The 25003-nt window shown below is 36.2% G+C and overlaps 3 protein-coding genes across 3 annotated transcripts; 1 reads left to right on the top strand and 2 right to left on the bottom strand.

The window, feature by feature from the left end:
* Positions 1–49: 49 nt before the first annotated feature.
* On the bottom strand, positions 50–9246 carry phf6 (PHD finger protein 6). The gene is made up of 11 exons (XM_065271837.2): positions 9116–9246; positions 4816–4969; positions 4496–4597; positions 4238–4371; positions 4095–4141; positions 3811–3974; positions 3102–3245; positions 2809–2913; positions 2580–2713; positions 1435–1564; positions 50–623 (listed from the first exon to the last, which is right to left on the bottom strand). The coding sequence occupies exons 2-10, from the start codon at positions 4945–4947 to the stop codon at positions 1435–1437; spliced, it is 1092 nt and encodes a 363-aa protein (XP_065127909.2). The 5' UTR covers positions 4948–4969; positions 9116–9246; the 3' UTR covers positions 50–623.
* Positions 9247–9833: 587 nt separating this feature from the next.
* Positions 9834–18613, top strand: cab39l1 (calcium binding protein 39, like 1). Its single transcript, XM_065271836.2, has 9 exons — positions 9834–10065; positions 11598–11767; positions 11871–12035; positions 12176–12294; positions 12537–12705; positions 14812–14871; positions 15413–15478; positions 15804–15947; positions 16233–18613. The coding sequence occupies exons 2-9, from the start codon at positions 11651–11653 to the stop codon at positions 16422–16424; spliced, it is 1032 nt and encodes a 343-aa protein (XP_065127908.1). The 5' UTR covers positions 9834–10065; positions 11598–11650; the 3' UTR covers positions 16425–18613.
* A 610-nt stretch (positions 18614–19223) lies between these two features.
* ccdc160 (coiled-coil domain containing 160) lies at positions 19224–20153 on the bottom strand. The gene has a single exon (XM_065275334.2). It carries the CDS (start codon positions 20151–20153, stop codon positions 19224–19226), a length of 930 nt encoding a protein of 309 aa, XP_065131406.2.
* Between the last annotated feature and the right edge of the window lie 4850 nt (positions 20154–25003).

Below are 25003 nucleotides of genomic sequence, written 5' to 3'. Positions count from 1 at the left end.
TATATGAGGAAAAGAAAAGAAGAAAGAATGACCACCGTGTGAGACTGGGTAAAGAAAAGTGCATGCTAGCCAATATTCTTTAATTCTGACTCGTACTATAAAGAAAACCACATATCCAATATTATGAGTATAATACAGTAATAAAATATAATACATGTTGCAAGAGGGAAAAAAGAGGTAAAGACAGTTCCATGAAAGAGAATTACTTTTGAAAGGCTTTGTAAAGTTCATGTCTTCGAGGAGACACAATATATTAAGGTCAAAAAGAGTCTCTTCTTTGTGGGTCCTGTGAGAGAATAGTCTGCCAAAGAGAAAACTAGGGGTGCAAGCACAAATAGACGAAACTGTTCCATCAATTCAGTCATGTGTTTGTAAGTGTTATTATATCATATGTTTAAATAAAACCTATCCAGCTATGTTATGACTTACACTGCAGTAACATATCAATGTCATCTGATATTGAACTTACAATCATTCACAATGTCCATGAAATACTGTCAAAGAGAGTAAAACAGAAATTGTCAAGAGTTGTGACTGAGCTGCCCCCTAGGTTCTAATTAAGCGTTATACAAAAATATGTCTTTTGTCCCCATGTTATTGTGTCTTCTGTCTTCATGCACCATCTGAAAAACACACAGGAACTAATATAATCACAGGTAACTGAAATATTCCACATTTTCTTGAATTGTACCCTGGTCAAACATACCACATTTGTATAGTTGTTATACTCTGATTAAGTTTTGCTAGTAAGTACACATTAATATATACAAAATGTCTTTGTTACTTTCATAACCTCGGATATCTCGGAATCTGAGGATATGCCTTCAGACAAACGTTACATAGCACCGTTAGCCACGCCTCTATATGTCGTAAGTACACTGGCGTTGTTCTATAAAAAGCTTCAGAAAATGGGAAGAGGGGAGGACCTCCCATAGCGTCAGCCTCTGACGCAATGTCGAGACCCTTCTCGAAAGACACTCTGAATGAATCAATTTATTATTACACTGAACACCAATTTATATGTTATATTGAAATCCAGTTTGATATATACATAAACAGATATAATACAATATACAGTCCCTCCAGAAAAATGCGATTATGCGATCGCATGATTCAACGCAAAATCGCCCACATATTTATGCAGGGGGGCGCACTTATTCCAATTCGCTGCACTTTCGCAGCACAAATTGCAGATTTCCGTGCGCAAAATATGTGTGGCTTGCATGATTTCATAATCCCCCCTTTTGCAAGTTCCCGCAATTTTTGCAAGTTTCCGCAATTTCATAGCATAAAATTGCATAAATATCCCACATATTTCACCCCATTTTTTAAGAAAACGTGCCACAAGATCAAGGATTTTTGCCCGCAACAATCACAAAAAAACTTGTTTTTCCCGGAAGGACTGAATATAATAATACATAAGCAGAATCCCACCTAGCTGCCGTTGACCTGCAGCGGAGGATCTGCTCTGTTGTCAATAGCAGCTCTCTCTCTGCTGCGATTCTCCCGCTCCTCATCTTCCTCATCCCTTTCCTCATTCCCGCTGTGATTCTTACAGTACAGTCTAGCAAAAAAAAACAAAAAAAAAAAAAAAAAAACATTAGATTTACTACAAATTCTTAAAGGGACACTCCATTTTTTTAAAAAATATGCTCATTTTCCAGCTCCCCTAGAGTTAAACATTTGATTCTTTCTGTTTTGGAATCCATTCAGCTGATCTCCGGGTATAATCCTAGCGCTTTTAGCATAGCTTACCACAATCCATTGAATCTGATTAGACCATTAGCATTGGGGAAAAAATAACCAAAGAGATTCAATATTTTTCTTATTTAAAACTTGACTTTTCTGTAGTTACATTGTGTACAAAGACCGACAGAAAATTAAAAGTTGCGATTTTCTAGGCAGATATGGATAGGATTATACTCACATTCTGGCGTAATAATCAAGGACTTTGCTGATGCAACATGGCTGCAGCAGGCATAGTAATATTACGCACTGCTCGAAAATAGTCCCCTGCTTTTGAAAGTAACCAAGTGGACTATTTTCGGCTGCTGCGTAATATGGCTGCAGCAGGCGTAGTAATATTACATCCGCAAAGTCCTTGGTTATTACATCAGTTTGAGAGTATAGTTCATAGGCATATCTGCTTAGAAAATCGCAACTTTTAAGTTTCTGTCGGTCTTAGTGCATGATGTAACTACAGAAGAGTCAAGTTTTAAATAGGAAAAATATCGAGACTCTTTGGTTATTTTTTAGTGCAATGCTAATGGTCTAATCAGATTCAATGGATTGTGCTAAGCTATGCTAAAAGTGCTAGCGCCAGACGCAGAGATCAGCTGAATGGATTTCAAAACTGTAAGAATCAAACGTTTAACTCTAGGGGAGCTGGAAAATTAGCATATTTCCCAAAAAAGTGGAGTGTCCCTTTAAACAAGAAACCTTTTATCTTTTTTTTTTAAGTATGAGAATGCAAGAACTGTTTGACGCAGGTCTCATAATTCTTATTTTGCCTACGATTATAGTGCCAGATCATTAAAATGTGATTAGTACTAACATAACAATTAACAGGCAGATCTTACTTGTAAATGCCTCTGGCCATATTCTCAATGTATTTGGCCTTGTCTTGTAGGCCACAGTGATAATGATAGGTCTTCACACAAGCTTTTATCTCACATCCGATGGTTGCTCCAAGCTGGGCACACAGAGTGCATTTCTGAAATTAAAGTAACTTAGTTTTAAAATACTTATTGAAGGAATCTTAATCTACGAAAATACATGTCATCGACCACATAACCAGAAAAATCTCACCATTCTTTTTCCTCGCTTTATTTCTTGGATAACCGTTTTAATGTCAAAGTTCCCAAATTCGGCACGTGAGGTGGTGGTTAGCTGGACGGTTCCCGAAGAGAAAAGCTGTAAAAGTTGAAAACCGTATTGGAACAAGCTAAAACAGACATTTTTTTTTAACCTAAATCAAATACAAAAATAATTCATTTCAAATCAACCAACACAAACACTACACATTATGATTAATTTTTTGAACAAAGTTTTAAGAATTGTTCAAAAATAACCCACATATTTAGATTTTTAGGAAGCCTCACCATGCATTTGTAATGAGCAGCAACCTTCTTAGCACTGTCAGAGTGAAGCACACCCCGCAGTTCATTCTCTTCATCACCAGCATGACAGAAACCACAGCGAAGGCCTGAATCACTAGGACTGCCTCTAAGAGGAGATCGGTCCCGCTGTAACACACACAACCACACCACTATTTTATCAATAGTTATTGTGTTTACCTTGCATACACTGTGTAAATATTTTGCACAATCGGTGTTGTGTATAAGGAGTATTGTATATTATGCATGTATTGTAATAATCTCTGCAAGTTTCTGCAGTATGCATTTCGATTTGATTCGTTTTTATCACCCAGTGCAATTTCAGAATGAAACAAAAAGTAATTTACCAAATATTCCTTACTCAAAATCATAAATCTAATCAAATACTAAAGGGTATCTAAAATATTGCATCTAATATGTATTATGAGTGAAGAGAATGGGAGAATTGTTTTACCCCCCCCCCACACAAAAAATACACTAAAACAAAACATTGCAAGCCTAGTCCATGGGTTATCATTTATTAGCTCAGATAACTATTAGATATTTTGTGAGGGAACAATTTAAAAAGCAATACTTTAGATACAGATAACACAGAATAACAGAAATTGTATAATCCAGTCAGTCAATAGTGACTATTCAACTAGTCATAGCACAATCTCTGGTCCCATATATATATATATATGCAGTGGCTTACATGTGAGGAGCTCTCTGTGTCATCATTGCCTTGTGATGAGGTGGACCGCGTATCATCCGATTGTCCACGCGATACACCTCTGATTCTGCTTTTCTCAAAACGCCCCCTGCCTCTGCTCCTTGGGGGAGACGAATCTGAGTCATTGGCTGCAACTGTCTGTTCCTCTGGGAAGCACAATAACAAATTAATAATAAATGCAAATATTTCTTAGATAAATTGCCACCAATAAACAAAGTAATTTCTTTATGCGTTTCTTCCAAATAGAGAAAGAGAAAAACCATTACCATCACTAGCGTCTTGTGAGGCGTCTCTGTGTTTCCGACAATATACACTAAATAGCAAAACAAAAAGTGAATAAATAAACAAAATAAATGTAATAATCATACAACTAAAATGATAAAATAATATAAAACATTATAATGCCCACAGGTAGATTCCTTGAGAGGGATTTTCCTTGGTCTGAGCCTTGTCCCAAAGAGCGCAGTAATAGTGATACGTTCGCCGACACGTCTTCACATCACACCCAATCGTTGCCCCGGGCCGGTGACAGGAAGAGCACATCTGAACAGGAAATGACCAGGTAAACAGGAAACTTGTTTTGCAGTACCTGCTGCTATTTTGATTCTCTACATTTAGCCCAACTGAACCCCTGAGTTTAACTAGGCTAGTTAGTTTGGATTCTTACCAGTTTATTTCCTCTCTTTATCTCCTTCTTTACATCTTCAATCGAAAAGCCTCCAATGTTTTCGTTTTCTGAGTGTGATGTCACCAATGCTGAGGAGAAAAGCTGAGTATAAAGAAGGTAAAATGTACAAAATTTAGTCAGATATACAAGTAAAATAACTGTCACATTACATTAGATTATGCACAATGTTAATTTAACCTGAGAACAGTGTTTGTTGCATTCAAGGTTATGACTGTAGTTGTATTCAGTAATATGAAAAAAGAGCTATGTCTACCCATTTTTAACAAAATGAAATAAAGTAGGTGGATAAGCTCATTTACCAAGCATTTGTGATGGGCTGCCACCCTGTGGTTTTCTGATACCAGTAACTGTCCACACTCCTTGTCTCGGTTGGTTCTACAGAAGGCACATTTTCGAAGACGTGCTGAAGCTCCTTTTCTCTGTCCGGACATGACCTGTTTTCCTGAATCTGTCCTAAAGCAAAAAAAAAAGATTGCAATGTACAGGGAGAAAAGGGATAATATTGCATCTCAGATCCACAAAGACAACCCTTTAGGTGTAGGTAAGCATATACAGCAACAATACACAAGCGTGCTTAGCAATTTATTTAAAGAGATTACAACTTACTAATTATCTGCTTTTGTTATCAAAGTAATTTAAATGAGTAATTTCTGTTACTGTCTTAACATAGTAAAAATATTAAAATCACAATTCTAATATTCAACATATTATGTAAGTATTTGTAATGCAAGTATAAACTTTGTTTTGAATATTTGTTGATTTTTCTCTCATGTTCCCATGAACTATTATAAAATGTTTTTATTTTCATTCTGTGCAAATCAAAATTTGTCAAAAATATGTTTTCATGGCAATACAGTTTTAATTGATAATCAATTTGTAGATAATTTTCCGCTATGACTTCAATTCAAAACATGTTAGTCTTTTGGCTCAATATTTTGTCATAATCCTAACTAGGCTAGACCCATTTCTTGATGGGAAAACAAAAATATTGACGTTGGTACCGGTTTGTTTGACAAAGGTCGAAAAGGTCAAACAAGGCTAACTTTAACTCATTATTTGTAATCTGTTAGATCTGGTTGATGTTTTGCCAATGCATGATTAAGCCTATGTTTTACTAGATTATATTTCTGTATGTACAGTTTATTTTAGATATGCTTTATAAAATTACCAAACAATTATTTTGTTTAAGTCACAGAGCTTTAAAAAGCCCCTATTACATTGCTAAAAACTAAATTATTTATTGTATTTGGTAAAATACAAAGTGTTTGCGTGGTTTACGGTCAAAAAACACATTTTCCACATACCGTACATTATTGTTGCTTTATTCCCTGCCTCCCTGAAATGCATTGATTTGTACAAAGCTCATCTTTCTTAAAAGCGCAGTGTCATCCGATTGCACAGCTAACCAGAACATTGTGATTGGCCTTAATACCTCAGCAGGAAATGTGATGCTCCTTACTGTATTTGTAAGATTGGCTCCCAATGCAATACTGACAGGAGTTAATAAAAAATAAGCCCCACAAAGCAGTGGGTTACATTGCATTTTATAACAGTTAAGGGGCGTTGTTAGGCCTGCGTGACTTGTAATTATATTAGTACAAATATTACTCTTCCACCGAACAAAGTAGTTCCTCAGAATCAAGTGTGGCTGCAACAGAGTGCAGTTCCCAAGCAACACAGATGCAGCAAAGACACAATGAAAAATATGATTTAAGACTGTGGTGTTTATATTCAGAAGTTAACATAGTCTGTTTATGAGTACTAATTTCATTTCTAAACTTTAATGCCCTCAATCTCTCTCCTTCGTTAATTTCAATGTGTCTTCTTTCTCTATCCTATCCCTATCTCTTTCCACCACTCATCCACGCTAAGCCCACCCAATAAATCTAAATTTACAACAAAATCCGACATTTTGACAATAATTTTCCTCTGCAGTACGTAGCAACAGTGGGGCAGTATTACTTAAGCTATGTAATGCGGTCTGAAGCATGGGGTTACAGGGGTATTTTATCACAGCTTATTACACGGCTCTCTGGAATGCTTGATTCTGATTTGTCAGTTGAGACATTTGCAGCTTCGTTCTTTTCAAATAATAACCGCTCCAAAGTAATAGCGCTTAGCCGGTACTACTTGTATGTTTAAAATCCCTCCGCGCCAACAAAGATTACCGTTTGGCGCCATCTTGTGACAAACACTGGACAACCACAATTAAAAATGGAAAATTTAGACATTCATTTTAACATGTACGGTAAAAACTGAGACTGAACTTGACAAAGAGGATGACAGCTATGAAGCCAACACACAAAAAAGTACAGAATGGGCAATAAAACTTCTCAAAGACTGGCTAAAAAAAAAGAAATGGAGACAGACAAGTCTGAAGCAGAGGATCTCAATAAGATATTACGATCATTTTATGCATCTGTGCAAAGTGCAAATGGTCAGACTTATTCAATAGCCAGATATATATTAATGGAAATGTGCAATTTAATACTTGTAAATAAATAAAATATATAACTTATATATATGTATATATATTCAAATGTAGATGTTATTAATTGTCTTCTAAGTACATTCCTTTGAATGTTAGTCACGTAGTACTATATCGTTTCGCAGAAGAATAAAAATGTTAATTTAAAATAAATATGCCAATAAAATGACAGTAACAGATTAGTAAGGTAAGGATAATTAAAACATTAAAATCATGTCTGCATTTGTGATTGTAGAAACAACCAACATGCACTACTCTAAACTGCTCAAAACTCGTGTTCGAGTCATGGTTTAGTCAGCAGTAAATTCTTTAAATATGAAAATATAAGACTATTTAAACGTTGTGAGTCAGAAGTGTGCAGAATTATGATATTTTTTGGGAATTATGATAACTGTTGCCTACAAATTGTGTGTTTGTTGTAGTCCATGAAAAGAGATTTAAGTTGGAAACGATAACTCACGTCATTGTTTACTTTATGATTTGTACCTTTTGCATATCGTTAACATGTACTAACACACACGTACACACCAAAGGACATGTAAAATCATGAATCGGAAAATAGGTGCTCTTTAAAGGCACTGCATAAAAGGATCAACCAACATGACAGTAATATGAATTGGTGCAATTGAACTGATGTTTGTGGTGCATGTCAAACCTTTCTAAAAAGTAAATATGTGACCAGCTTGACAGTCATTCATTCAAAAAGCAAAAGAGTGACATTATTTATAAAAGATATAGGTGTGTTCTCAATTACTAATGCATACGCATCTACAGCAAATGAACACTTTATGAACACAATAACTTTTTACTATTGTTAATCTTTTATAACTCAGAATCTTATGTTCATCTTTAAGGAGGATGTACAAAAACAACTCTGTTGCTTAACTGAGCCCTTTAAACAGTAGACATAAATGTATAAAATGTAATTAAATATTTAAAGAAATGTATCTTTGTTAAGGACTGCAAAATAAATTGGACTCTAGGAATTCATGACTTTAAACGGCGGGAAAATTCTCAAACAACAAAACTCCAGAGTTATGTATAGTAGTCAACATTTGAAGTGGATCAAAAACATTCATCAAAGTTGTTCTAAGACAAGAACGGGTACTGGGTATTAGTTTTAAGACAACTTTTAGGAAAGGTTTTGATCCACTTCAAATGTTGACTAGTGTATAAATACGTCATACAAAACTAAATGCATAAGTTTTTGGTAACTAAATTACATAGTCATTTTTGCCAAAAAAACAAATTAGTGTATGAAAAGTAGATGGGTGGCGTGTTGGAAACACTGCAATGCACAGCTCTGACCGAGTTGGCAAAACACATTCTACTAGAGATGGCTCCTCCGTCATTTTTATACAGAACAAAAAAATCCCAAACATATATAAATAATGATCATTAATATACAATATGGCGTATTAAGATCGATAACGTTGTTTTGAGCCACGTTGTTTTTGACCGCGTTCCCGCGATACAGCAGCGCCGCTGCCATGATAGCTGTGAAACTGCTCTCGCGCTACAACACAAACAGCAACGCAACACACGGCGCGCGACACACTCTATCCAACAGAACAGCTGATACAACCTGCTCACAAGACTCAATGAAACCCCTCTAAAATGTTCAAGGAACATTTAAGCATACCTAAGATTGCGTTCAGACATTAAGACGAGTAGGATGTACAGGCCTGTAACAAAGGATTTGTTTGGCCAGACCTCTTTCACTTTCTACTTAATAATAACTATTATAAGACTTTCCCAAATATGATGCCCCCCAATTCATTTAAAAATTGTATTCTATTAAGTGAACCCCGTTAAGGCCCAGATCAAACGGTAGTTACAATAATACAATTGAGCACAGATGTGATCTTAAAATCTAAATTTGAACTTCTGGGATTATTTTTAAGAATAATGTTGATTTGTGTTTACAATAGGGTTTACGATGCGCTATTATTTTTCCGCTTCACGTGTAGAGACCCGCCACACGAAATGGATTTACCTATCGCACCAAAAAAGACGAAGCTATCCCGGACAATTTTTTCCCAATCACCCCATTCCTTTTCTAACTCCCAAACTTTAAACTACAGAGTCAATGTGACATTAGAAGTTCTTACCGCTGCTGTGTTGAATGGGGTGATAGATTTAGACTGGCTGGGAGCGCGTGCTCTTCCTCTCTCCGTGTACTGAGAGCGCGCACGCTCAGCCTCTCACCATTGCGAGACGTTCGAGTGGCGTCACGCACTGCAAAAAGCATGTTTGTCAGAGACTGAAGCGCACGCCCCTTACTGTGGTCAAGTTAGCTTGAGGAACAGGCCTAGATGAGCAAATGCGGATGAACTGTATTTAGTAACATATTTCAACTTTTGTTCAGAAACAATCTTTATGTTCCGAAATTCGAAACACAGATTGGTTAACGCATATTTACGTTCGTATAAATAAATTATTGATGATTTTGTTTTGTTTCAAATCTTAATCTTTGGCCGTTTTACTATAGTATAGTTAACTATAGTAAATCAAATTATTTAGTTGCTGGATTTGGAATTATAAATGCATTTGCATAATAAACATGTACAGGCATATTCATTTATCAAAGTTTTGGGTATATAAATGATACAAATGTAAACCGTCCAACATTTGTAATTAAAGGGAATGTCTTTCTTTCCTAGTTTTGTTCCCTCAATTCATCTTTAGCTTTAAACAATTTAAACTTTATAAACATCTTTAGCTCTATGTTTGTACAGGGTGTGCGCCTCTGCCTCGAGATCTGATTGGCCAAGAGCTTGCGTCAATTAAAAAAGTGGGCGTGGCAAAAACTCTTCTCAACTTCCCTGATAAAGTAAAGCGGCAGAGGCTTGTAGTGTGCAAGCAGGCAGCTCTTTCCAAATGAATCGCAGTTAATAACGCAACAAATTTATATTTTTAAGGCCGTTAAATATATCATGTTCGTCATAGTTTAAACTGAGTTGATATTTTTTGTTTTTAGCTGCCTATAGGTCGAGTATTTTCTATATTTTCTTTGAACCATCGTGGATTGTAAAGTGGACGTTTGAGTCTGGTATATGCGGTGAGTATCTCTGCCTTTCCTCCACCTCCAGCTAACACACATCCACTTGGGCTGACATGTTGCCTGTCATTTCACGATCTAACTTTACAGCACATGTTAATACACAATTTAAGTAGTTGTTTTATGGTTTTTTTTATAAAATTGTTTTGATTATGTTTCCTGTTCGCGATGCAATTGCACACTACACGCAACTGGATCAACTGTCAAAAATGTCATTGAAAAGTTAAAAGGTTCAGCCCTAACTGCGTGCCGAATAGAAACTATACACGGGGGAAGCCATATGACAAAAAACAATACGGTCTATTACACGGGCAGAATAAGTTGACGATAAGTAATCTAAGCAGTTAGTTTCCTGGTTTATGACTTATTGTATCTGGCTTGTTTGGCCATGATGATCATGCCAGACAGAAGTCAGTTAGCCAGCGAGCTAAATAGCTAAATGTCCAGCCAGCTGAAGGATTAGAAAAGTTTAGGATTTTGTGCTGTTTTGTTTAATGGGTTCATTGTAAGCTGGTACAGCATGACATATTACACGTAACAAAGACTATGATGAGTATTGAGTAATGTTGTTGAGTTCCTGAGAAGTGTTGATCGATAAGTCTTGGGTGGAGGTTAGCTTAGCTCACCTGGTACTTAGCTGTTCTTCAAATTGAACAAACTGCTCAGTTGCTCATGTAAGGTTTTTTTTATAGTACCTTAACATGTTTCACATCTATTATGCTTACACATCTGGTAAACTATCTGTATTTATTTGGTGTTAAGCGTATAATAGACCAAAAAAAGTTATGAATAGCCTGTTTGACAGGAGTTTTAAGATTTCCGAACAACTTTTAATCTGGGACCCACCAACAGGAACCCCGGGGACCCAGGAAACACTTTTTTTTCTCTCTCTCTTTTATAATTAAGTAGTATTTATGTTCCATGTCATTTTATTAATGAAATGTAAGTTTCAGATTACATTATCATTGTCATTGCTTGGGTTTAGTTTGACTAAACCAGTGGTTCTCAAACTGTGTGTGTGTGTGTGTTTGAGGGGGGTCAAGATGATGCAAGAGGGGCCCCAGTTTTATGACATATTATAAATACATAAATTTATCATAAATTCTGTTTAATTAAACCTCATAAAAAATTGCTACCAACCAACAGCACTACATTGTATCATTTAATATGTTTGTTCAATTCGAGATTCAGTTTGAGATTGTTTTATGTCATGAATGTTCTTTTGGTTTGGGGCCAAAAGTTTGAGAACCACTGGACTTTAATGTTTTTCATTCACCGCTACAGCCAGGCGACTTTGGGTTTTCCCCTAAGCTTTAGTTATTAGATTATTAGATGATAATAATAAACAAAGTATTAAATGCAAGTAATGAGCTGAGGTGTATAACGCTTTTAAGCTAAGTATTAATATAACTTATAAGATACAACCTTGCTATGGAATTTTTTTTAAGCTAAATTAAGCAATACACTTCTGTGGTAGCACACATCATTGCACACAATATTGAACACCAATCATTTTCATTGTTTCATTAAAGGTGAAACATTTCTGTCGTCATTCAACATCCAATACATACCCCATCTAAACATCATGCCATTCCCATTTGGGAAGTCCCAGAAGAGCCCTGCAGAGATAGTGAAGAGTCTAAAGGAGCATGTGGCATACTTGGAAAAGTTGGAACCCTCTGAAAGCAAAAAATGTGAAAAGGTTAATCATTTATGTTGCGTGTTTAACTATACTCTTGTCTCAGCCAGCTGTGGATTTCATCAGTTTCACTTCGATTCAGAAAACCTGACTGTTTCTTCTGTAGGTTGCAGAGGAAGTATCAAAAAACCTAGCGTCATTGAAAGAGGTGCTGTGTGGCACCGGAGACAAGGAGCCTCAGACTGAAGCAGTGGCTCAGCTTGCTCAAGAGCTGTATAACACCAACCTCCTCATTTCCCTCATAGCCAATCTGCAAAGGATTGATTTTGAGGTATTTTTTGTTGAATTGAAATGTTTGTTTGGATTTCAAATACTTCCGCAACGCTGCCAATTACATAATGTAAGATTTATTGCTTCGTGCCCTTAACTCTCATTTGTTGTTTGATTTTCATAATGCGTTGTTCATCAAAGGGAAAGAAGGATGTGGTTCATTTGTTTAGCAACATAGTACGACGCCAGATTGGTGCTCGCACCCCAACTGTAGAGTACATCTCTTCCCACTCGCAGATCCTCTTCATGCTGTTGAAAGGGTAAGTTTCCAAACCCCAGGGCATAGCAATGGATCAACACTTTTCAGAAGCTATTGATTACACAGGCTTTTCCAATTGATGTTTTGCTAGATTGTGGTTGTACATTGTTATTTCCTGTCCAAGTGGTTAAGCTGCCAATGGTCTTGTTCAGCTTTAAAAGCAGATACGTATTAAGTGACGTATTTATTGACACTGTCGTGTCGTGTTATGTAGTTTATGTGTATATATCTATGTTCTCTTAGCTATGAAACCCCAGAAGTGGCTCTTAACTGTGGCATGATGCTGAGGGAGTGTCTGCGTCATGAACCTCTGGCCCGAACTATTCTGTTCTCAGAAGAATTTTATTGCTTCTTTCGCTATGTGGAGCTGTCTACCTTTGATATTGCCTCCGATGCTTTTGCGTCCTTTAAGGTGTGTCATTTGAGCAGTGCATCATACATTTTGTTTGAAAATTCATGTTGCTCCAAACCTGTATAACTTTCTTCTGTGGAACACAAAATGTGATGTTAAGCAGATTCTTAGAGACTGACAACCAGAGTTCACATTAACAGAAAATTTTCCATTATTTTTTAACAGTGACGGAAAAATCTGAAAGTCATCTGTCATTTTGACAGACTACACTTACAATTTGTAAATGAAATTCCCAGCCCTGTTCAGTTGATTGCAAGAGCATATTTTACTTAATGCAGCGCTGCGCAGACTGATCTATGTATGTAAAAGTTTTGTGAAAGAGCGATTAGTAAAGCACTGGTCTCAACTCTCTCGCAGTACTTTGATGTAATAGGCTAATAGATTTTGTACAAATAAAAACAAATTTTAACTTATGCTCATCTTCTATGTTTATAATTAAAAATGAATATTTGAACGAAAACGAAGCTATTAATGATATCATTAAAATATAAAGTTTTTACGTCCGTGTCCTTCAAAATGACGGACAATGAAAAAGTCAAAGGCAACCCTTTGCTGACAACCACGTTCACTTTTATTGCATGTGAAGAAAAAGAGCACCATCACCTTTCTTCAAAATGTTCATAGTAGGGCTGCACGATATTGATGGGAAATGCGATATGCGTACATTTGCTGCATGATGCGATACACAATATGCAATACTGCATAATAATGCATTAAGTAATGTAAAATCTATTTGAATAATAACAAAATATATTTAATATATGACACACGTTTCACATTCTTTCTGGGAAAATAAAATCTTCGTCTTATCAGTCTCTGCTACCTGCATCAACTCTATGCATACATTTTGGAAGTATTTAAAGTCGCAATGAAATTGAAATGGAAAAACTGTAATTTATTTAGTTATTGCAATATGCGATTTGCACGATACGTTATGATAATTCCTACACTGTAAAAAAATCCGTAGAAATTACAATGTTATTGCAGCTGGGTTGCCGGTAATTTACCGTAGATTTACATTTGTTATTTACTGGCAAGAGTTTGTTCAAAGTTAAATACATTTTAAATATTAACAAGTCTTTATCTTTACAGAATAAAACTATATAATAACAGCCTCATACAAAGCATTCTGGGAACCAGAAATCATCATCAACCTTTTTCTGTTTTTTGCTTCAGATTTTGTTTCCCAGAATGTTTTGCTTGATGCTGTTTTTTTAGTTTTACTCTGTAAAGACAAAGACTTGTAAATGTTTAATGTTCATTTAACTTTGAACAAAATGTTGCCAGTAAAAAACATAAATTTAAATCTACGGTAAGTTACCGGCAACCCAGCTGGAATTTTTACGGATTTCTTTTACAGTGTATGTATCTTGCAGCTCGAGTTTATAGGAAGTGAAAGTTTTACAGGTTTGAAATGACACAAGTATGCATAAAAATAAAATAATTTTCACTTTTTCATGTGATATGACTATTAAGGGGCGTGCACACCAAAGCTTTTACACCAGGGGTATGTTTTTTTTCCGCACTGAAAGCTGGCGCTATGTGGTTTATCCGCGCTGAGAGTTGAAAAATATTCAACTTTGGGTGAAAAGCTCAACTCGTCAATGTCAGTTCTCACACAGATGTCCAATCACAGTGGAGGGGGGCGGGATAAACATCACAACAACCAACTGACGCATCGTACAACGACTGATAAACGAAGCAGAAGTGTCACAGCAACCGTAGCGATCAGCTGAAGAAAGTTTTCAGTCGGCGGTCGCATGGCGTTTTCAGCCACGTTTAAAAGCTTTGATGTGCACACCCCCTTAAATAGTTGTTTTAATTATATAAAGGCATTAATAACCCAGCAAGTATTTTTTTGTTAAATAGCCGTTCAAATGTTTAGGCAAGGAAAAATAAAATGAAATTTATTAATAAATTAAACCAAACATCTTGTAATCACTGTTGACTTACATGATGGAATATCTTGCTTGTTTTGGCTATAAGTGGGTTAATCATAGCTGGAGTATATTAGGTCTTTAGTTAACCTAGATGGTGAACAGGTGGCTATTGCTTCCTGGGACGCCTACTGTTCAATGTAAATTTACTTTATGACTGTGTTTTTAGGACCTACTGACAAGACACAAGATCATGTGTGCAGATTTTCTGGAGACGAATTATGACAGAGTGAGTTACTCATCACTTTTGCTTATATTTCATGTATAAGTGCTTCTATAGTGGTTCCACTCTACAGACAGAATGAGCTGTTGTACAGCATGGCTATGATTCAGCTGTAGCACAAAGCCACATTCAGTACACTTACATGAATAGTGTAACATTGCTTTTCTGCAACAGTTCTCTATACACTAATACTTCAAGTCTCTCTTTACCTTGCACTGCTGTATACTCTTGCTGAGAACACAGGCAAGATTGATATGGAGTGAAACAGCCCAATGCTAAATATAAGCACTCTTGAAACACTGCTTATTCATTCAAATTAGTGGATTATAATTGAAGAGCTCAGATGCAAAACCCTCAAAGTGCCTCTGACATGTTTTCTTGAGACTCTTAAGCTGTATTTCTGAACGAGCTGATGCTAGAATTTAGCAGATTTTAAGTGAAAGTATTTGATAAACATATAATACGCGCCATGCGCATTTGGTTGATATCATCATTATGTCATTTTTGTCTGAGGTGGCGTTCCTCAATTATCATCTTATGTTTTTAGGTGTTCACAGAGTATGAGAAGCTTCTGCATTCTGAAAATTACGTCACAAAGCGTCAGTCTTTAAAGGTAAGGACATGCCACCGCTTTTGCGATATGTAACGTTCTTTGTGATCATTAAAAATGAATGGTATTTAAACCCTTAAGGCAGCAATTCAGCCATTAGGATGTACACATAATAGACATTTCATTGAAGTCATCCGCTTAAAATGCAGTTACTTTGTTTGTAACTTGAATAGCCACATACTTTGTTTTCCACTAAATACTTCGTCAACTCTTTTGCAATTAGTTTAATAAAAGAAGGCATATGATAGGTGGTTCGACTTCATTCTTACAACATAGTTTTTTTCAATGTGCCTTAAGTGTGTTTTACTGACTTTTGAATGATATCTAGCTCTTGGGAGAACTGTTGCTGGACAGACACAACTTCACAGTCATGACCAAATACATCAGTCGAGCTGAGAATCTGAAACTGATGATGAACATGTTGAGAGACAACAGCCGCAACATCCAGTTTGAAGCTTTTCATGTCTTTAAGGTATGTATGTGGTCTTTGTGTTTGGCATCAATGCATATCTTGTAATGTAATACATTTTAAGCTAGCATAGCTTGTATAGCATGTGTAGCTTTAAATCACTTTGTATAAAAGCATCTGTCAAATGCATAAATGTACGTTCTAGCCGAGTGGTTCCCTGTCCTACTACTACTATTTACACTTATTGAATGTATGGTTATATTGATTGAATGGTTCAGTTGCTATGGTTTATTTAAGTTAGCCCACATGGATGTCGATTTAGGTTTTTTTTTTTTTGTATCCTCTAAGGTGTTTGTGGCTAACCCAAATAAGACGCAGCCTGTGATGGACATCCTACTCAAGAACCAGTCCAAGCTTGTGGAGTTCCTAAGCCACTTTCAGACAGACCGTTCTGAGGACGAGCAGTTTTGCGATGAGAAGAACTATCTCATTAAGCAGATTCGGGACCTCAAAAGGCCTGTACCTGCAGAAGAGTCATAAAAGAAAGCGGGAATAAAAACCAGGGAGCCTGGCTAGTGATGTGGTTTGTATACGTGGGAATTTAAACAAAATAAGTTAAAGAAAGAAAGGCATCGCATAGGACTAAATCTATTTGTATCCAGAAATCTAAAACAGGTAGAGAAATGTTTTTGTCTGTATGTGCAAACTCTTGTCTTTCTCTTTACTTGGGGGCAGGCAGGCTTTTGATGTGAGAGAAGTAAGTGGAAACCAAGCACTCCATTTATCGCCAAATTCTTCTTCTTTTTTTTTATAAAGATATTAATACTGTTGTTAGTGCAACGTTTATAAAAATAGTTTAGCTTCGGTCACGTTTTTAATGGTGAATCTTGGCAAAAAGATAAATATACCCAATGCCGCCTCAAGGCCTTTTAACGTTTTTTTAAGATATGAAGTTAAAACAATTGTATTGGTACATGTATGGCTTGGCATATTTGCACTGAATCTTGTAGATTTGCTCCAGGAAGGCCATTATTGCCAGTTCAGACTCATAAAAGAAAATCGAATTGTACAAGCATTAAAAATGCGACATGGTGGGAGACAACAGTAACTTATAGGTCAATCTTTCATTACAAAAACCCAAATTAACTGTATACACATACATTAACCTGTCAAACTAATTGAGATTGAAAGTATACCATAGCAGTTAGTTGTCATTTTTCTGCGCTCAATTTCCATCTCAACTCGCTGCCTTATTTAAGTACAGTAGCTTGGTCAATTTGGGTCTTCTATTACAATTTTATTTATCTATAACATTGGATTTCTAGTAATATTCTGTATTTGCTTGGGTTAACACTTATAGGATTAGTTTCATTTAAACTCTTAAAGATATATATATATATATAAAACGACTATTTTACACAATAGATTTTAAATATTTTTCTATGAACTATGGAAGGAATTCACGGTTCATAGACATAAGTGATAGCAAATGGTACACAATTACAGTGCAAGACATGATAACCCATACCCACACACTGTAATATTGAAAAGATGTCAACTGCTTGAACTGGGTATGTCGTGACATCCCTTATGCTGCAGTTTGATGGACAGCTCAGACAAGCCAATGAAAATTTTAACAGATGGTTGCAATAGGAAAGACTGTTTTAACAATTTTCATGTCTTGCACTGTCAAACTTGAATGAGCCAAAACTGTGGTAACACACATTGTATCTTATGCCTACAATTTCAGTACCTCTTGGAGGTTTTGGATGAAATACATGATTCTACTGATGTTCATTTTAATCATTAGTCTCTATACCTTAATTTGAATTATATATATATTTTACATACTTCGGTTTGCACAAAGTCCTTTCTCATATACCTCATAGGTTTTAAGTGCTGTTTATTTTTCACTCGGCATCTGTTTCATGATATTATTGTGTATGTGGGGTGGTAGTCTAAATTATGCAAGCAATACAACATGGTTTTAAAATGCTGGAAAGGACCTACAAGGGAAACTATTTCTGTTTTGCAGTTAATGGATACACAGAACATCACAGGTGTGAGAAGAGCACTCACTGTTTATTTATATGAGCCACATTTTTACTTTACAGTTTAAACGGATTACGAATGTCAGCTCATCACCAAAAGCAAATTTTTGAAAGCGGTTTGACTTTTGCATGTGGATATATTGTATTGTTTTTGGAGGTGCAAGTATGAGGAAGAAAACCAGACAAGCAGCCATACTTTGCTTTTATTAACAACACAGAGTATTAAATCACATTGCTTTTGTCTTGAACCATAGCATATACGTATTTATCTGCCTTTTCCCCCTAAAAGTATAGTTATTGAAAACAAAATATTACCTTTGTTTCAAGAATGGGTGTTTGGCCAGATGTAATAAGGGCTTTACAGACAGCGTTTGTCTTAGATAAGTTAATAAATGCTTTGTACCTTCAGATTTTCCATTTAGGTGATTTTAGATAAAGAGATTGAAAATGTTACAGTAGATCTTTGGCAAGTTAATATTACATCCACCTTACATTAACTTCAGCATTTGACTCAATGTTTGCTATGTTAAATTTTATTTGTTGCCTTTTTCGCTCATTTCCTTTTCAGTTTCCTGTTATATTTTCTACTGTGGGAGAGGATTATATATGTACATAGTTTTATTTTAAAAAAGCTAGCTAAAGTGTGGCGGCATATTGAAAATAAAATAAGCAATGGCACTCTTTGACTCTTGAAACATGTTTTTTTTAATGAATTTTTAATGGAAAATGTATAAAATTTGACCCTACCCAACCTAAGTCTTTTTTTGTGATTACGGTTTTCTACATAAATCCATTGTGTGTAATATAAAGAACATTTAGTTTAACTTTGACATCTTTAATATTGACTAAGTAGGGTCGTGTCAAAGATTGAAATTAAAGTGACATCAAACTTGGATGATCCTTATCTCAAATTAGATCATGGGACTACAGCCTGCATTTCACAGACAAGGTCACAAATGTCTTAGTTTGCAAAAAACACATTAAGTACAGTGTAATTACAGTCATGTCCTTTCTTGATCTAGACCAGGTGTTTTCAAACTTTATAATAGAAGGGACCACCAACATATGATGAACCTTCAGCGAGGGCCCCCTTCCTTAAAAATTTATTTCAATTGTAAGTGTGATTTTTATAAAGACTAAATCTTTTCAAAATAATTAGCTATATTGTAGACTTTTACCATTTGTGCTTTGTCTTTTTTCTCTTAAAATTTTCTGGGAACTTGTGGGGGTCCCTGAACCCCAGTTTGAAACCCCCTGATCTAGACACACATTTATGTATCTCTACCAATCATTGGCTATTAAAGTGACTGCGTAAAAGGTCGAGTGCTGCACGGCCCCGGGTATGACTGTCCCTCTCGGCACACAGTTCAGCCTTCACCTGCTCCAGCTCTCTCTGAAGCTTCAGAAGAGCAGCTTCGTTTTCGATCTGAGCCACCTTTTCCAGTTTGTCTCTTTCAGTCTTCTGTTGAGCTTGTACTCTGCCCAATTCCAATGCAAGACTGGAGCGCTCCTGCTCAATCTGGTGCATGTCTTTCTTTACTTTCCTCAGATTTGTCTTATACCCATGTACCTCTTCTTCCTTTTCCCTGACCTGTATAGCAAGCACGTTCATCTGGATGTTCAATTTTTGGCCCCCGGTTTTCAGATCATTAATCGTAAGGGACTGCCGTGCAGATTTTTTTCTTGAGAGGCTCAATTGTTCCTCCAGCTCCTCCACCAGCTCCTGTAGCCTTCTCCTCTGTTTACGTTCGGCTTTTAGCTGTTCCTCTGTATAGCTGAGCTTGTGCATAAGTCGACACCGGTCCCTTGTCATCTCTCCAAAACCAGTTCGTATTTTAGTGATGTCTGTCTCCTTCCAAATACACATCTCTTTTTCATCCTCTCTTTCACTCTGGTCAGGAAGGTTTTCAGTAGTTGGTTTCTCACTGTGCAGTCTATTTACAGATGGCTCGTGTCTAATTTTCTTTTCTAGGGCCTCTTTCTTTTGCAACCTCTCAATGTGCTGCACCTCTTTCAAAGCAGTTAAGTAGATTTGCCTTCGATTGCCCCTCTGGGGTTCTTCTGTGCCTGTGAAATGTTTTTCACTTGTGTTGGTCTTGTTCTCCAGCAGGTTTTGTATTGTGAAATGAGGAGGGAAGAGTTTCTCCACCCAGTGATGATCTTCTGTGGAATTCAATGGTATTGGCGCCTGTTCAGTATTTTCCTCTGAGATTTCCATGTTTTCCATAAAACGAGCTTCCGTTTTAAATGCGTGTTTTTGGTTAATCTAATAGAGAGGGCTTGGATCACAGCATACCGTTTTAAAGCGACGTTACCACTAAACCGACGGGGTCTGAGCTGTCTTTTAATATTGATATTTTATGATAATAATCCCCGTACAATGTACGTGTGGGTTTATTTATACATGCAAGTAGATATACATGTAGGATTCGCGGAAGGTACTTACGAAAACACTCTTGGCGTCGTTGACGACAGTGCATGTGTTCAACTTCCGGTTTTCAATAAAAGCGCGAGAAACGCCACGCGCCCTCTGGTGGTAGAGTCATGCAATATGTACATGCTTGCAATAATCCAACAAGCAACGTCTTCCTTTTTGTTAACTAACCTTACCCCACTTGAAAATTTTTATTAAACAAACATGTAAATTACAGTATAGATATCGTTTTATACACACAACAAACAATGTTCAAAACACTGGCCGTTTCTCAATATAAAAGCTGCAGCCTGCTGAGGTCGCATATGCAGGCTGCATACGTCATCAAGCTAGGATTATTTAAGTTAACTGAACATTACATTCGCAAGTCATAAGCATATTACAAAAATTTACGATTAATTTAGAATAATAGTCAACTTAATCATTGTTAATATTCTGAAATAAGACAGTCTTGATGACGTATGCAGCATAAAAATGCGACCTCCGGAGGCTGCACACTTCGAAATGAGAAACGGCCTGTGTGTTTGTTCAAGGTACAAAATCAACTTAAAACACTTATCCCTAACCAAATTGTATGCATTGTGTGTTTCATCTTCTGTTTGTCGTATCAAAGAAACAATGGGCAAAAATGACAAAAATAAGTACATTTACTTATTTTAAAATTATCTTAAAACATTATATGGCACTTTACTCTGTTAATTTATAAGCAACTACTTTGGCATAATAAATATAGACATTAATATACACACTATCCTCTTCCGGTTTTAACTTTTGAACATGTAGATTACTTTGTGCCTTGGGGGGAAATAAAGTAGGTTAAAGTTCAAAAAGATGCTTCTAGCAATCTACCTATCTAATAGAGTTGGGTTTTGTCATACGACTTTTTTTTACTTAAAATCTTTAGAAAATTGTGAATTTATATTGTGGGTTTTGAGAAGTGTTTTAAATGTTTCAAATATGTATTTTTATTGTGTTAAAAAAGTAAGACAATAAACACACACAATGACCTTGTGTATAAAATGACGCAGGAATGCTAAAGGAAATTCTGTTTGAAGCCTAATACAATAGTTCACATACAACACACTGTGAAGTAGTGGGGGTTGAGTGAACCAGGGTCAGAGGTCACTGAAGCCTTCTGTCTCACTTTGACCACAGGATTCATAAGACAGTCAAACATATACAATGTGTTTACACCGAAATAGGAAACTTTTAGCTTTTATGCAATGTCTTTAAGGTTTGGATTTCAGATTTCCAAGCATTTTTGATAAGCAGGGAGTTTTTACTAACATGCAGGCATTTTGTGTTTACTTTCCTTAACCCCGGCCCCCAACAAGAAAAAAGGGATGCTCTACAATTACATGCATGACATAACGTTTTGTTGACTATCACAAGTGGAGGCATGGATTAACATGAAACATCTGCACAGTACCATACTGAGAACTTCATTCCCAGAGATTACTTCAGTTGTCAGGTATGTGGCCTATTATGTTAAAAAGTGTGTGTTTGAATTAATATGATTTGGTTTATTTCCACTTTTGTTTGCTTTTCTAAAACAATAATGCACCAAGTTTGCTTTAGGAACGTTTTATCAGTCCCAAAAGCTTTTTTTTACATTTTCTGCCAACCTAAAAAGTAAGTATTAGTAAATCATAATAATTTTTATAGATAAAACGATTTATGTAAAGTATAACCCTACCTCACTCACTCCCAAACCGACCCATTATATCAGAAGGCAGGATATATGAGAGCGGGGGGATTGAGTGAGTTGGGTGGGGAGGAGGTGGCTCGCGAGGCCCATCATCACATGACGAGACGTTCGCGCCTCTTTCGTAAACTTACAACCTGATGAGTCTAAACAGCTCCTAAGTTACGCGCTTATTTAAGATCCGCCAAGGCCTTTAATGCAGACCAAAGCCACAGCTTATTTGGTGTCGTGGCCAGAGTTCACGCGTGGCTTTACGCTGTGGCAAGAAATGACTGTGGAAACGTTGAGATTGTTGCGATGTTTATCGGTGGGGCAGGCTTTGTGTTTGGAGCAGCTGAGGAGCTAACAGACAATGTAAAGTTAAACTGCATGACTGCTGCTTGGAGGAGATTGATCTATCAATGGACTCGTGGGTGCTTAGATATAATTTGGAGGTGTTTGCTTGACTTAACTGATCACATGTAAGTGGAAATCGTTTTTAACAATCATATATATATATTTTTAAATATGTCAGATAAATAAACACAACCCGAGGTTGTTATAATCACATCTGTTTTAAAGTAAATATTTTTTTGTAAATAAAACAATTACTCCTAAAGTTTCAGTTATGTGTAGATTAATTTCGTTGTGTAATTTACAGACGAGTTGTAATTTCCCTTTACGTACTGAGTAAAATAAATCTTAAGTATGTTGTAAATTTCCTGTTTTAAACTCATATTGCTTCGTGTTTAATCATGTTAGAGTTTAACAGCAAGTAAAAAGCTCAAAACTTTATGCATTCCGTCAGTTCAGTATGTTAATATAGCTTTATTTAGGTACGCAAACTAAATCATTCAACTTTTTTGGCAACTTTCACGTGGTTCCTCCACCCTTCTCCATTGCACTGGCCAGTCTATCTAAAGCTTCACCCAGGTGTGATATTGTTACAGTGCATGTCTCTTTAAACTTTTAGTACAAACTGGTTAAACAAAACATTGTCGCCTGTCATTAAACCAAATGTGGAGCCAGACATTTACTTACACAAGCACGATCCTGTTGTTATTGTCAGTTCCTAAATGTCGCCAAGGACTTCATTTCCTGTTGAAAAACCCCACTCTTTTGTAAACGCATATATAAAAATTTAGTGGCTGTGCTTGCGTTAATTAACATTTAATAAACAAATGGCACTCGTCGATTAAACGTCAGCCTGTTGCGTATTTGTCAAATTTAAGTTCATGGGCCACACAAGCAGAAAATTGAGCCCCGACCCCAAGGCCTAGTTCGACCTCACAAACAAAGTATGTTTCCTATCAGTCGTTGACTTATTTTTGTTTTAAACTTATCGTATTGCGCCTCACTGTGTTATGTAACGCGTGAAAAAGTTTTGAATTTCGAATAAATAGACAGACAACGTCAACTTTACGTTATTTGTACGTTTAAAATTACGTTTTAGTTTGATGTTTTGGTTGTATGTTCGTTAGTTAATTACACAACAGTAATTAAGTGCTTCCTACAAATTACTCTTCAGATGATGATCCTCCATTTTGAAAAGCCAAATGAAAAACGAGCAAAGCGCGCCAACGAGGACCACCAATGCAGTTCAAGCAGACTCTGATCATACGCTGACCTTTATTTATTAAACGCCAAGCACATGGCTAATTTACTAAGTTTACTTAGTTACTTTAATTCATTTTTTTATTTATATATTTATTCTGGTTCACTGATTGAGGTGTTTAAACTATTTCACAGGGTATAAAGATTAACAGTTAATCATTTTTTTCTGTTTATCCTAGGTGCTTGAAGATTCCTGAAGAATTAATCCCACATGAACTCCGTAATATCCAGTCCTCCTGCTAAGGTGCATCTTGTGTAGTCAGTGAAGTAGTCTAGTATCTACTGCACCAGGTGCTCCTTTCGGCAGGAGTAGCTGTGTTTTTAGCATTTGGAAGCAAAAATGTACTTCAAGTTTTTTTTTCCATGCAGTCCCTGCTGTGCACTGGCATTCGCATGTTGTTAATCCAACAGGTTTGAATTGACTTTTTCCTACGAGTTATATAGTTTGTCCTGGCAGTACCAAAGTGCTCACAGTGCGGGTAGTGTAAAGTAAATCTACTGCAGTGTTTGCACTTAAAGTATTGCCGGTCACCTTCTGCCTGACACTATGAGCTGCAGCTGATGGATCAGCCCTGTTATGTGGAATAACAGTGAGTTTTGCAGGCTTGCATCCAGCCTTATTTAAACACGCTGTGCAAATCCATGCAAAACTCGCTGCAGCAGGGAAAAACTGCTCTCTTAACTATCTACAATCAAGAGGATCTTCCCAAAAACATGCATGTATATACAGTTAGCGTCCAGGAACTGTGTATTTTAGTAAATTGCTGTAAACCTAACAAAAAACAGTATGTATATATTTACATGCATGCATTCTAATATGTGACCTGTTTGATGAAAACCCATCTGAAGTCTTTTTTTGTGATTTACTGTTTCTACATAAAGTCGTTCTGTTAAAATAAAACCTTGATTTCTTTAATACTCACGAAGAAAGGTTTGGTCAAAGTTTAACATTAATGTGAAATCAAACTCTGATGCTCCAAATGTCATAATTAGATTAAAAGACTTTGGTCTGGATTTCACAGACATGGTCGTATATTGAACTGATGTAATATTTACTTAACTATGTATAAGGTCTAAACCTAATGAAGTTTATGCTGTTTTTAATGTTTAAAATTCAAATATTTGTCTTGCTGTTTTCGGGTGGATGGCTTTGCAATTTTCTAAACGTCCAAAACTTAAATCAAAATTGCACGGTATCCATCTGTAATCCGCTAGATTCAATTCTCTCATTAAAATGTGCGCCTTGTCATTTAAATACCATGAAATGTCAATCAACGTTTGAGAACTGAATGGATTACAGAAGGGATTTCAGTGATTTACAAGTTACAGTGAGTAG

This window comes from Paramisgurnus dabryanus, chromosome 16 (genome assembly GCF_030506205.2).
Source record: "Paramisgurnus dabryanus chromosome 16, PD_genome_1.1, whole genome shotgun sequence".
Taxonomy (NCBI): Eukaryota; Metazoa; Chordata; class Actinopteri; order Cypriniformes; family Cobitidae; genus Paramisgurnus; species Paramisgurnus dabryanus.
This window is presented reverse-complemented; position numbering and strand designations above follow the sequence as displayed.

Bases quoted from the DNA above. Each gene is read 5' to 3' on its own strand.
- phf6 (XM_065271837.2), bottom strand. From the start codon at position 4,947: ATGTCCGGACAGAGAAAAGGAGCTTCAGCACGTCTTCGAAAATGTGCC. The intron at 4,372-4,495 runs GTAAGAATCCAA...TTTCCTGTTCAG, and splicing joins TAAAGAGAGGAAATAAACTG to ATGTGCTCTTCCTGTCACCG. The intron at 2,914-3,101 runs GTGAGGCTTCCT...CAACTTTTACAG, and splicing joins CTGCTCATTACAAATGCATG to CTTTTCTCTTCGGGAACCGT.
- ccdc160 (XM_065275334.2), bottom strand. From the start codon at position 20,153: ATGGAAATCTCAGAGGAAAATACTGAACAGGCGCCAATACCATTGAAT.
- cab39l1 (XM_065271836.2), top strand. From the start codon at position 11,651: ATGCCATTCCCATTTGGGAAGTCCCAGAAGAGCCCTGCAGAGATAGTG. The intron at 11,768-11,870 runs GTTAATCATTTA...TTTCTTCTGTAG, and splicing joins AAAGCAAAAAATGTGAAAAG to GTTGCAGAGGAAGTATCAAA. The intron at 15,479-15,803 runs GTAAGGACATGC...AATGATATCTAG, and splicing joins CAAAGCGTCAGTCTTTAAAG to CTCTTGGGAGAACTGTTGCT.